A 12479-nucleotide genomic window follows, 5' to 3' on the forward strand; every position below is an offset into this window, starting at 1 on the left:
TCCTGTCCCTGAGAATATCTTCACCAGATAGCATTGATGCAGATGATACTGAATGCCACAGTGCAAACTTTTTCATTTCAAATAAAACAATGGAAATCAGTGTATTACACATAAGAAAGACACTTGAAAAAGGGTACTGTAACTATGTACGTTTCTTTCTTAAGCTTATATTAATTCTTCAGTTTACTATCTTTCGACAATTTAATACCTTAAAAGGTGTCTCCTGGGAGTCTGAAAGATTAGAATGTTTAATATGCTCATAACTGTATTAATTATCTGCAGCAAACTGGTCCCCAGAAATCTTACAATGCTGCAAGTATTAGCAATTAGTTGCTGTGAGACAAAATATTCTATTCATTGAAGAAAACACACCTAGATCTCACATGTCCAGAGGCAGAGCTTCTACTGCTGAAAATCAATACAGCACACTAACTTCAAAACTCTTTCAAATGATCTTATATATCTTTCACTTCCTCTCTTTAGTTATACTTCCTTTTTTCCTTGGCATACTACAATACAAGTCTTCTGTACTAGTACAGAAGTATTGTCCTTCCAACAAATGACTGTTCTTCTTGTGTTTTTTACAAGATGTCCTGCCTGATATGTTGAGGCAAGGAGAAGCAGTGGTGAGAATGCATTTATAAACATTAGGGGAATCTCATTTCTATCTTCACCTACCTAATAAGTTATAGAGCAAATGAAGTTAGTTAGACTCCTCTATTAGGTTCACAGTAATCACGTGAATGTCAGCAGACACAAGCTGCAACTAAAGAAACTCCAAGAAATAATTTTAAAAAAAAATTTAAAAATGTTTTACAGTGAATCAGTAAAACACTGAAAGAAGTTGTACAGAGTCTATGAAAGTTCTGTTTATATTCAAAACACAAATGGATAGATCCTCAGCAAGCTGATCTGAATTGGTCACCCAGGAATTTGGACCAGACGACCATGAGAAGTCTGTAAATTACTGCATGGATGCATTCTATCTTCATTTAAGAAAGAAGAAAATAATGAAAATAATTCAAGTTAACATCTCAAATTCAGTCTTTTAAAAAATAATTTCTATAATTTCTATAGTAAGGAAACATAACCAGGAAACTGGTACTCACCAAAGAGCTGGACTGGTGTAAATGGTATGGTCTGAGCAAGTCTCATTAAGTTGTTTCTTTCGACAGCTGCAAAGAAGACAAATTCCACTGCCCTACTGAATAAATAACATGCCAACTGACTTTCAAAAACATCTGACAGCCCTTTAGTGAATGAAGCCAAGTAGGCTGCAGTGTGGTGCTGAGTCAGATCTTCTGATTGCCATTTGTGAGGCTCTATTCAGCCACCAACTCTTCTTTGCATGCCGTCATATATCGCAAGCATCAGCCTCCATTCTTTTCACTGCTCATTGCTTCCCCTCTTACAAGAAAAAGTCTGTGGGATAAGCGCCCCGCACCTTGGCTAGTAGGACTGCTTCTGTTTTTCAACCTTCTTCCAATTGCAGCTGCTACTTTCTCCTCCTGCCAGTTCCAGTGCAGTGCACTATTCCAATAAGATGCATTGGCCTCGGCTGCCCTCACATACTGTTTCTGTCAGGCTCACAAGCGCCTGGGGTTTTAGCAAGGCAATACAGGGAAATCCAAGCTTGCCCTACAGAGCATAGCATCATCTGGGCTCCACGCCAAACAAAATAATTAATTGTATTATAGCTCCTTAACTGGGGGATTTTTTTCTCAGCCAAACACCTTCAAATGTCAGAACTAAATATTTATGGACTTGTTCTCACAGTGACTCAGTTACTGGGAAATGGAAGAGAGGTGCAGAGTAAGGCTCAAAGGGGCTTAAGAAGAAGACTAATAAAGAGTCTCTTAAGAGACTAAAAAAAAAAAAAAAAAAAAAAAAAATTCTCTTAGGAGGCTAGAAGAAGGCAAACCAAATACTTACTACCTTAGCTGTGTTTCTCTGAACAGCACCCACAAACTCCCTAAGGGTGGTTTCTGGAGATTAGACTCTCCGTGTCCTTGTTTTTATCCTTCTCTTAATTACAGATTAATTAGCCCAGGGGAGAGAGCAAGGGATACTCATGAATGCCAGTGCATGAATTTATGGTTCTCACATCAGAAGATCTGTCTTTCAGACTTTTAGTAAAAGACTTGCCTACATATTGCAAGACCAGTAGGCATAGTTTTTGAAGAACAGACTGAAAGTCAAGGTTCTGCCTCAATGCACCACTAGAAACATATTCTGTCAGGAAAAAGGATGTAAATAAAGTGGATGTCACAACTGTGCTGTCTGTCAGACTCTGTCAGTATCCACTCCAGAGCCATGAGAAGCCTTGTGAAATCACTTTGCACCAGCTGCTAAACCTGGAGCAAAACTCAAGCTCTTTCTAACTGTGCATAGAGGCAAAACTGTATTTGGCTGTAAAATATAATAGGAAAATAAACCATAAGCATTATAAGGTATAAGATTTTAGAATCATAGAATCATAGCATCTGTATAGTTGGAAGGGTCTTTTAAAGGCCATCTAGTCCACCTTCCCTGCCATTAACAAAGACATGCACAGCTAGATCAGGTCACCTACAGGGTGATCCAGCCTCACCATGAAAGTCTGCAGGGATGGGGCATCCATCACATCTCAGTTTGGGTGTTATCAACTAATTTCTAGCCCAACTGTTCTGATAAAAGAACTTCTATACACCTATTCTGGAAACATCTCAAGATCTTTGTCGTCTTGTTAATACAAATGAGATAGTCATCTGTGCTATAAAGTCCTGTACATTTTCAAATGGCATGCATGATTAGAGCCAAATTAATCATTGTAACAATGCCACGATGTCAGAGAAATTACTCCTGTACAGTGATTACAAACCATGAGTTGTTTTTCCCAATGAAAAACACACCATTTTTCGAACTTCAGATGGAAGTTAATGTTTTCGGTTTACCCTATGCTTCGTAAGGAGCTAAAGCCATGCAGGCAACAGAGACATCTACTGGCAAGCTCTGCACAGTTCTCCTCCGGGGAGAAAAAAAAAAAAAAAAAAAAAAAAAAAAAAAGAAAAAAAAAAAGGGGAGGGAAGGGAAAGAAAACATAAGATTTAACAATAAGTTCAGGAAAAGACAGGACTGTAGGCAATTAGCATCCAAATGATTTATTTCCTGCCAGATTTCCATGAGTTCATAGGTATATAAACACGGATTAGGCTTTACACGACCAATTAACTGAAGAAACCAATTCCAGCAAGTACAAAGGAGGATGTGGGAGGTGTGAGGGAATATGATAGCTATAAACAAATGAATGTCCCTCCTGGCCTCCCCAGGAATCAGAGGTCTATTCATTGTTTCCACTGATATTCTGAAAGCAATTATCCACTGTATCCACTGTACTGGATTTGCCACAAATAACTAGAATGGAGCAATTAGCAGCAGGAAAATAATTCATAACTTCCTCTCTGCTGTTTTAGGCATGAATTAGTGCAGAACCTTCCAAATGAAAATCATAGAGAAAGACAAGGGATGATCTAATGTTCTTTTGAATTTGATAAATTACTCAGCTGTCATTCTGGTGCATCCTGCTTACCTGAGTAATGACAGTGCAGATCTTGAGATGTTTTCAAGCAGCCAAACATATCTGAAATAATGTTTAAAGGATCATTATGTTAATTATTATAGCAGAGATGAGTGCATGATTTTTGAATGTTTTCCATCCAGAGTTTGTCATGAAACAGATTAATCAGAATTACTGTCTTAGCATTCTAAAGATGGGAATTACTAATTGGTTTAAACTGTGTTATAACATACAGTGTACTGGCAGATTTCAGTCACCAATGTAATATAGCCAACTTATTTATTAAGGGAAATGGTGGGAAACCAGTGATATTAACCTCAAGGACACGTAGCCAATTACACCACTGGGATATTAAAAGCATTTTGCTGTCCATCACACTTCACAGTCTCCCAAAGGCACAATTTTTTCAACTCCATCTTCAGTCATTCATTAAGCATTCCATTATCTATACTATTACAACTAAGTTATAACAATACTGGCTCATTAATCTATGATCTCAAATGTTCTTAAGCTATAAACATACAACAATTTCTGTGGTTACATACGTAATAGGCACAGCCACATAAGATTTGGTCCAAAACTTTTGTTTTAGAAAGCATCTTTTTAATAAAACCAAGACTAATAAGAACTTTTCTATTAAATCAGATAAAATTACTTCACTCTATTGGAAAATAATTCTTTAAAATACTAGGTTTAAAAAACAAACAAACAAGCAAACAAACAAAAACCCCACAACATTTTTGCCGTAATACTTTCAATTCTAATAAATGAGTTCATCAAAACAGCATCTTCATCAAACTGTGTGAACGTTACTCTCTTCTTGTTTGTTTACTTTTTTTAGTTAATTTCTCATCCCTAACAGAAGAGATTTTAAATGAAGAACATAAACAAATTCCAAAGTGAGGTTCAACATTTTCAGTGAGTCCCCTTAGCCCATTTTGATCTCATTTCTGATAGAACCAACTAGCTCTGTTGTAGTTTATACAATGTCAAACAGCAAACGTGAAAAGGGGATTGCAGACCAACAAATTCCTTTTCAAAGTGGGAACTGATTGCCCATTCCATACTAAGTTCAGTGTTTCACCATCTTCCTATTTTCAGTGAAGCCACACAAACAGAAGAATTACACCAAACAAGCATTTGAAAAATCCAGCATACATTAGAAATTATACATCATAATCTATTATGAGATGCAGACCCAGTTTTAACTAATGACTTCTCTCATACTGCTAAGGATTAAGCTTCTAAAGAAATCATTCCTCCTGGAAAGGGTAGCACTATGGGGCAGATTTAAATAAGTTTTTTTCTTTCAAGATTTCACCACTACCTCAGATAAAAACTTGCACTTTAAAATAAAATTAGGAAATAACATATGAAACAATTGTTAAACATTACTTGAAACTATCCAAATGCAGTAAACTGATTTTCTTTTAGATTATGTATTTCACAGCTATCAAAGTGGGATTTGTAGAAAAGAACTGGAATGAATGGCAAGTAACCAAAAACTTACTGTCGGTTCCTTCTGAAGCTCTCAACCTGTTTAAAAGCAAACATATGACATTTTACTTCAAAATTCATGTCTTTGAGCTAATACTGCTACATACAGAGAGAGATGATCTATATGAAAATGAAACTGAAAAAGTTTGGATCAGCAAACGTAAAATAACCCCCAGGATTTTTGTTCATTTGAACAACTAGGAAATAATTTTCAGCTACTAAAGAACAGCCAGATTTTTTCTTCATGTTTCTTTCTCTGCTTTATACTGAGCTGCTCTTAAGATTCCACACTACTGTTCACATAATTTACAATGCAGCATCAGCATCAGCATCTGATCACATTCAATCACATACACAAATTTTTGAACCATGTGAATCAATGCTGAGATGTACTCAGAACAATGTATGTCACTGCCATTGCTTGCATAAAAACAGACTTTTTAAACTGATGGTCCTTTGGATTAGCAAGGCTGCAAGAGACTACACCATCAACATTAACATTAAAACACTCTGTAACAGAACACAGTGGATATGATTCTGAGTAACATGCCAGTGAAGATGACAGAGTGACAGAATCAGGCTACTCAAAAATCTGTAAATCCTGCTGCTAAGTACATAGATTGGCTACTGCCCATGAATGACTGGGTTAAAGGAAAAAAATAAATAAACAAAAAAAGACAAAGACATAGAATCTATCGAACAAATAATAATTCCTAAAAACATTCAAAATACTTATGAAATGAGTATAATTTTAATAAATATAACTGAAGTTTATTAACTATTGAAAATTCATTATAAAACCAAGCTAAATATTATGTAAATATGCAGACTCAGTAAAAAGAGATTAAACATGAAATGAGAGTTGGTTTCAGGAGCCACTACAATTCAAATTATTAATAAAGAAAACATGCAATTTTCGCATCAATATCATATGCAATTTTTCTTGCTTACTAGGCTAGGTAGTTAAAGACACTACAGTAATCTTAGAGATTGAATGAGAAAATTTATTACTGCTAGAATACAAAGGTGTGTTCATTTCATCTAAAACTATATACTTTCTTTGAATGGATTTCCTTTACCTTCATTAACAAGACTTCACTTAAAGAAGCTAAAACAGATCAAATTGCCTTACATCTTCATTTCACAACAATTTCTAATCTTAAGTATATTACAGAACTGAAGTGGAAACCTGCCAAAAGCACAGAATTCTCTTTCTAAACATGTGATACATATCTTAATATGCTAGTAATACATACGAGGAGTTCCTGCTCAGATTATTTCTGTAGATGCTTCCAGACGTGCTATTATTCAGATCCTATAAAGAAAGATATTTTTACTGGTAAAATCTGTACATTACTGTCACATATTCACTGAGCAATTCAAAAATGCAAACTCTTGAAAACATTTATTGATAAACTTGTTAAAAAGGATAATCCCATTGATAGGAGAATCACAGCATTGTCACACCTACAGTAAAATGGAATATTAGTTTGCTCAGACTGCAGTTCTTCATTGTTGTCTCTATATAATTGAACAAAACACTCAGGATCAGAGCTATTTTCTCAGTGCAGTGGTGAAGGCAACACAATGAGCAGTTCTCCAGTAATTCTGATGAATCATTTTGCAAGTCTTAAGGAAGTATGCAAATCATCCTTTAGTCTTCCAGCTCAATTATGAAAAATAGGTTCAGCCTGTCATTTTCAAAGTCCTTCTAAAGTGCTGGTCAGAGATAGGACTATTCTTTTGAAGAGATAAGTTAGCTAGGTGATAATCCTCAAAAGCAGCAGAGCCCAGATCAAAAGTTTGAAGAAGACAAAGTCAAAAGATGAATTAAAGTTCTGTTTTCAATATTTTCTGAGTCTAAACTCTCTCTTTTTTTTTTTTTTAAATTTCAGAATTCACTCATGTTTTCACCTTGCAGATTGTTTGCAGATGAAAAAATCTTTAGCAAAACAGAAAAATTCACACACATCCCTGCTTTGCTTCCTGTTACACATCAGGAAGGATTTCTGAACCGCTACTGTTCAATAAGTAATGCTGAAAGTAGTCATTTTAGGGAAAATTAATAAGTTTAAAATATATCTTAACCCAAAATGAAGAGATAGGCACAGCAATATCATGACATCTCAGTGACATATGTATATAAACTCATAACCCAGAAAGTACTTAAGAGGAGGCGTGGAGATGAAGTAGTATCGGAGACTACGACTTAAATGAATAAATAATTTGAAATTAGTGCTCTTGAAGTGACTAGCTCAGCCTAACTCTGATCCCACTGTAATCAGTGGACTTTATTTCTGAGGGCTTTAAAAATCCCTCCCTTGAGTTTTACCCAAGAAAGCTTAGTATAGGTTCTACAGAACACACAATCAGCAAATTTATTTCTACTTTTACCTCTAACTAACCCACAAAGAACTGCTGTTGTTGATTTTTTTTGTTTGTTTTTGTTTGTTTTTTTGTTTTTCTTTTTGTTTTTAATTAAGATTCAAGCTCTCTTCCCAAGCATTTAGGATTCAAATTTTATACCACTCAGAAAATGAGATCTGAAACTATTCTCATTCCTGTTTTAAAAAAACAACTTACACTACTGACAGTGAAAAATAAGCTAAACTGTTGGATATTATTGTTTTAATAACTGAATGCTGTAAGTAAAACAGGCATGAATGGATGCTGTTGAAAAGGAAGAGGAAAGGACTGCTTCACAGTTCCTTTTCTCAATTTATTCCTTGATAAATTCCTTTCATACCTTTGAGATACCCCCGTGCAACCTGAAAACAATCTTCAGGACATGTAAATTGGTCTAGACTGACTAAAGTCAATAGACATTTAGGTTTGTTACGTTACAGAGCTTCAAATTAATTCTGATAAAATATGAGATACAGTGTTTATAAACCACAGGTTATATACACTCCAACCTTTGCAACTATTATAAATATTCAACTCACATTTTATGAGAAACAACTGTATGATATAGAGCCACCTTGCTAACTTTCAAAAAATCATTTCACTGTGCTGACCAATTCCTTTCACAGGCTGAAGACCAAGTTCTGCACTTGTTCACTGCCTAGCGAGATACCAAAACACACTTCATTTCTGACCACTTTCTTCATACTCAAACTACTCTGTGATTCAGTAATTTAATATTCTACCTCAGTAACATTCACAGACTTTTAGTAGCTCTTTATTTATTTAGCTGCACGTATGCACTGTGCCAACATACAAGAAAGTTTCTCATATCTAAAGAGGCATTTCATGACAAACAACCTACACTGGCAAGCCCATGGAAGTCAGTAGAGCTACCCTGGGTGGTTAACAGAAAACTATGGACTGGGATGTATAATCTTAGGTCTTACCTCTCGAGAATGCCTGAGGTAATCACAGAATGGTATGGTATGCCTATGGATGTCTTGATTTTTCATTTTCTGGTGCATGTAACTGAGATATTCCAAACCTAGCCAAAAGAGCAAGTATCAGCTATTTCTAGAGTGTGTATGAATAGCTCTAAAGCTACAAACCTATGCAGTGCTATAAAATAAACACCCCCATAACCATCTTGCCCTAGCACATGTGTTAAAGGTTATAAAAGCAATAGTAGAATTTCCTAGAGTTAAAAATATTTCCATTCTCTGTTAGCTGACTTCTGAGGAGTGCAGCCCTTCTCAGGCCATGCTGTGCTGAGTCAGTGTTCCCTTGCATCTTTCCCTGCAGCCTGCAGGATAGAACTATAGAGCTGCATACTGCAAAGCTTAAAGATAAAATAGTCTACGTAAGGATTTCTTAGAATGAAAGAGCTGGAGAACTGTTAAATGAAGAAGAATGCAATTCTCTTTACATTTCAGCAGAAATGATGAAGAATTCATTTATTCACTTTAGAGGATGCATTTCAGAGCAGTGAGTAATGAATAATGCATCCAGATAATCTGCCAACAGATACAGTATCACAGCACTGTCTGTGAGCGTGTATGCCCTGAAAAATTCACCAGAGTTTATTTGCACTCTAAGCCAGAATGCCATTTCAGAAGACACTACAGGAAAGGAGACAAGGATATAATTCTCCCTGCTTTCCACTTATTCCTGGGAATTACATTAGTACTCTACTATTTCCCACGCAGGAAAGGTAACATTCCAAAAAAGACACAGCTGACCTTTCATCCCTTTTTCCTCTGACATAACACAATAAATAACAAGTCATGCATGCCTGGAGTCTACTTGTAATTCTGTAAAATTTATGCCAGGAGGTGAATGCAGAGGATGACACTTGGAGTTTGTGAATTTTTATTTACTGCTACATTTTCAGTGCTGTCCTGAATTTTACTATCTACATATATCACATACTTAGCTGACTGAAATTAGACACAGTGAGCCAGTTCTTCCTGTGTTTTTCTTCCCCATCCCAGAGACCAATCTCCGTAGGCTCTGAGCTCACTTGGGTGTTCTGGGGACAACCATCCACTCTAATCACCTGATAAGACACAGACAAAATAAAATTTGATTTATAGAATTACTATCACCACTGCATTTCTTCCTATAGCTGTGCCTTTCAAAACATTACTGAAATGCCGGTGACTGAACTGGTTCCCAACTGACAAAAGTTTTCCCATATTTGTTAGAAGCTGCAGAAGTTACATTGCTCTTGTCAATTAAATATTACTGAAAGAGCTGATATTGTAGTTTTTTAAATCAAACTTCAAAGTCCCTCAGAACACCCTATAAGAAACAACTAGGTCTCAAAGTTCAAGTTTCAACTCTCTTGCTCATTTGAGCATCTTACATAAACAAATCAGTCTTCATCTTTCATATCATTAAATAGGAATAACTCTTCAGATGACAAACATGCTGGGAATGTCCTTAGAAATACTTGTATTGATATATATATATATATATATATATATATATATATATATATATGTGTGTGTGTGTGTGTGTACATGCATACAGTTATGAAGTCTGTCCTATAATTACAACACAGTCAGTTTGTGGTCTACAACATGCTATATGGTTGAGAAAACACTGTAGGACCCTTAAACATAAATGAGAACAACAGGAGGCCAGTAGTGTACAGACACCATTTCTTCAGTCTGTTCTAGATACTGGGAATTCTCCCCATGTGATTCTGTCTGCTACAGTGCAAAGGATAATTCCTCTCTGTGTGAAAAACTCTTGATCCACTATTTGGCAAAATCTACAAGTTTAATCACTTTTTAAAACTGAAACCCCACACATTCTAACAAAAGGGAGATTAAACCACCACCAGACAGGGAAAAAAAAAAAAAGAGGATTTCCCCATTTCTGTGCAGAATTTTTACTGTACTTTTCACCAAAACATTTTCAGTTAACCTATACTTAGTCCTACATTGCAGAACTGCTCTTACTGAATGAAAAAGACAGCTATGAGATATGTGCTTCTCTTCCATCTACACATACCGGCACCTGAAGGGGTTTTTGATCCTTCTTTTCTCTCCCAGACTTTCTGTCTCTGTTTTGTTGTTTTGCTTTTGTTTCCTCACTGTGGTGTAGCTCACAAGATGGTAAAGACTCTGGGAAAGAATCAAAAAAACATCATTAAGCTACAGAGCTTTTGTTTACAAAGAGACGATCTGATAAGACTGAGAGTTGGCAGATCTCCAAAGCAAGCTGAGAAAGACTTGTGACATCCAAAGATAATACTCACGAAATTTATGCAGTTCGGTGCAAAGATGGTCACAAGACAGAAAACAGCAAATGTTATCTATAATCTCATAGCATTTATACTTAGAAGCGGAATCTGCTATATTTAAGCTGTCGGTAAGAAAACTTGGCTGTGGATAGGGAAGATTTTAAGCCTGCAATAGAAGTGTATACCTATTCATTCTCAACAAAAACTTCAGACTTATGATAATGTCAACACATCTATTAGGGATTCTGTAATTTCTTCTGTTTTCTGTAACTCTTATATCACTTCACATGGGCAGGAAGCTACCCAAGAACAGTACAGTTCCTCTGACACAACAACTGTGTAGGTAAAACTGTGAGATGTCAAAAATCAGGTTGAGACTGTTTTGTGGCTGACACCATGCTGCTGCCCAGCTCAGATATCATGCATACTTTAGAACTCCCCCACATCAGTGATTCCCAGCACAAAGAACTTGAATGAATAACTGCCTGCTTACTACCCTCAACCACAGCTGAGGTGCCAAAGAGACACTTTTTAATAACGCCTCAAGTTTCTCAACAAAAGATGCTGTAGAGGTATAGTGCTTTATTATTACCACCTATGGCCTTGAAGGTTTTCCCTCTTCTTGCTTTTTTAGGGGATGGTAAGCTGTTGTTCCTGCAGAAACTCCACTGCTTCCAGAGTGGGCTGATCCAGGAGGTGCTGTGTTTCAGTTTATTCTCAGAGACGATGACACTGTGCCTTGAGCTGTCAGAGTTATAGGAGAAAGGCTTGGATTCTTTTATCTGTATGTGTGTGGGAGGTCTACCTGTACAACTACAGTCACACTTAAAGGTGGAATGTATGCACAGGTCCTTCTTCTTTTTCTTCCTTGAGCTGAAAACCCCTTTTTCATCACCTTCAGAGAATCCCCAGTTCACGTAACCACCTTCAGTTTCTTCCCTGCCATCGCATTTGGGTGCTGCATTTTCTCTGACTTCAAGTGATGTCTGGAGACTGAGAAAACGATCAGCATCTGTGGCATTAGTCTTTTCTGATGGCAGATGAATAATAAAGTCTCTCTGGCTCCACTGATAATCTTCTGGCTCTTTTTCAACAAGGCTGATGCTTTGCAGGTTTTGCTGCACAGCAATGCTGCTTTGCAGTCCATCACTAAATATATCTTCCTGGTACTTGGTAGGAGTGCTTGAAAAGGACAAGTTTAAGGTGATGGTGTCAGATAAAGGTGCTCGCTGGTGATCGGGAGGAACTAGCAAAAATTGTCCATGTCTGGGGGATGACTTTGCCTCAGAGGACACACCTGAAGTAAGTGTACCATCACTTTCTATTTCTATCTTCTGAGAAATGTCTTCTACCAACTTGTCACTCTCAGTCCTTAGTATGTGGTCTTTACATTCTGATGGCCACTGACTCCTCACCAAGCTCCGTAAGAGTGAGGGTGGCATGCTGTAATAGTGATACTTCTTGTCATAAAAACATTCTAGACTGCTCAGAGTCTTGGAATAGAGAGCATTGCTCCAACTGTGGGGCAGCTTTCTACAGGATCTATGTTTTTTATCAGTCAGTAAGGCTTCTTCCACCTGCAGTGTGTCTACAGCTGAAAGCACTTTCAAGATGTCCACTGTCAAAGCAGACAGGTCTTGCAAATGTCCCAGCTGGCTGTCCAAGGAGAGTAAAGATTCCTTGATATAAAATACCTTCTCATACACTTCTTTCAACTGAAGAAACATCTCCTCCACTCTAGATGGAAAAATAAGTGATATTTAAAATATC

General features: G+C 36.7%; 1 protein-coding gene across 2 annotated transcripts in view; it reads right to left on the reverse strand.

Moving 5' to 3' along the window:
• Positions 1-12479, reverse strand: part of TRPM6 (transient receptor potential cation channel subfamily M member 6) — a 66747-nt gene that overhangs the window by 14653 nt on the left and 39615 nt on the right. Inside the window, exons 25-32 of one of the 2 annotated variants that reach the window (XM_032441426.1) lie at positions 11305-12446; positions 10478-10590; positions 9389-9515; positions 8407-8504; positions 6310-6368; positions 5067-5092; positions 3569-3619; positions 1110-1175 (exon numbers count right to left, since the gene is read on the reverse strand). In XM_032441426.1, coding sequence (XP_032297317.1) covers positions 1110-1175; positions 3569-3619; positions 5067-5092; positions 6310-6368; positions 8407-8504; positions 9389-9515; positions 10478-10590; positions 11305-12446 — 1682 coding nt within the window. Of the gene's footprint in view, positions 1-1109; positions 1176-3568; positions 3620-5066; positions 5093-6309; positions 6369-8406; positions 8505-9388; positions 9516-10477; positions 10591-11301; positions 12447-12479 lie in introns of both variants that reach the window. The other variant, XM_032441425.1, reaches the window with a different exon arrangement.

This window comes from Coturnix japonica, chromosome Z, assembly GCF_001577835.2.
Source record: "Coturnix japonica isolate 7356 chromosome Z, Coturnix japonica 2.1, whole genome shotgun sequence".
Classification (NCBI taxonomy): Eukaryota; Metazoa; Chordata; class Aves; order Galliformes; family Phasianidae; genus Coturnix; species Coturnix japonica.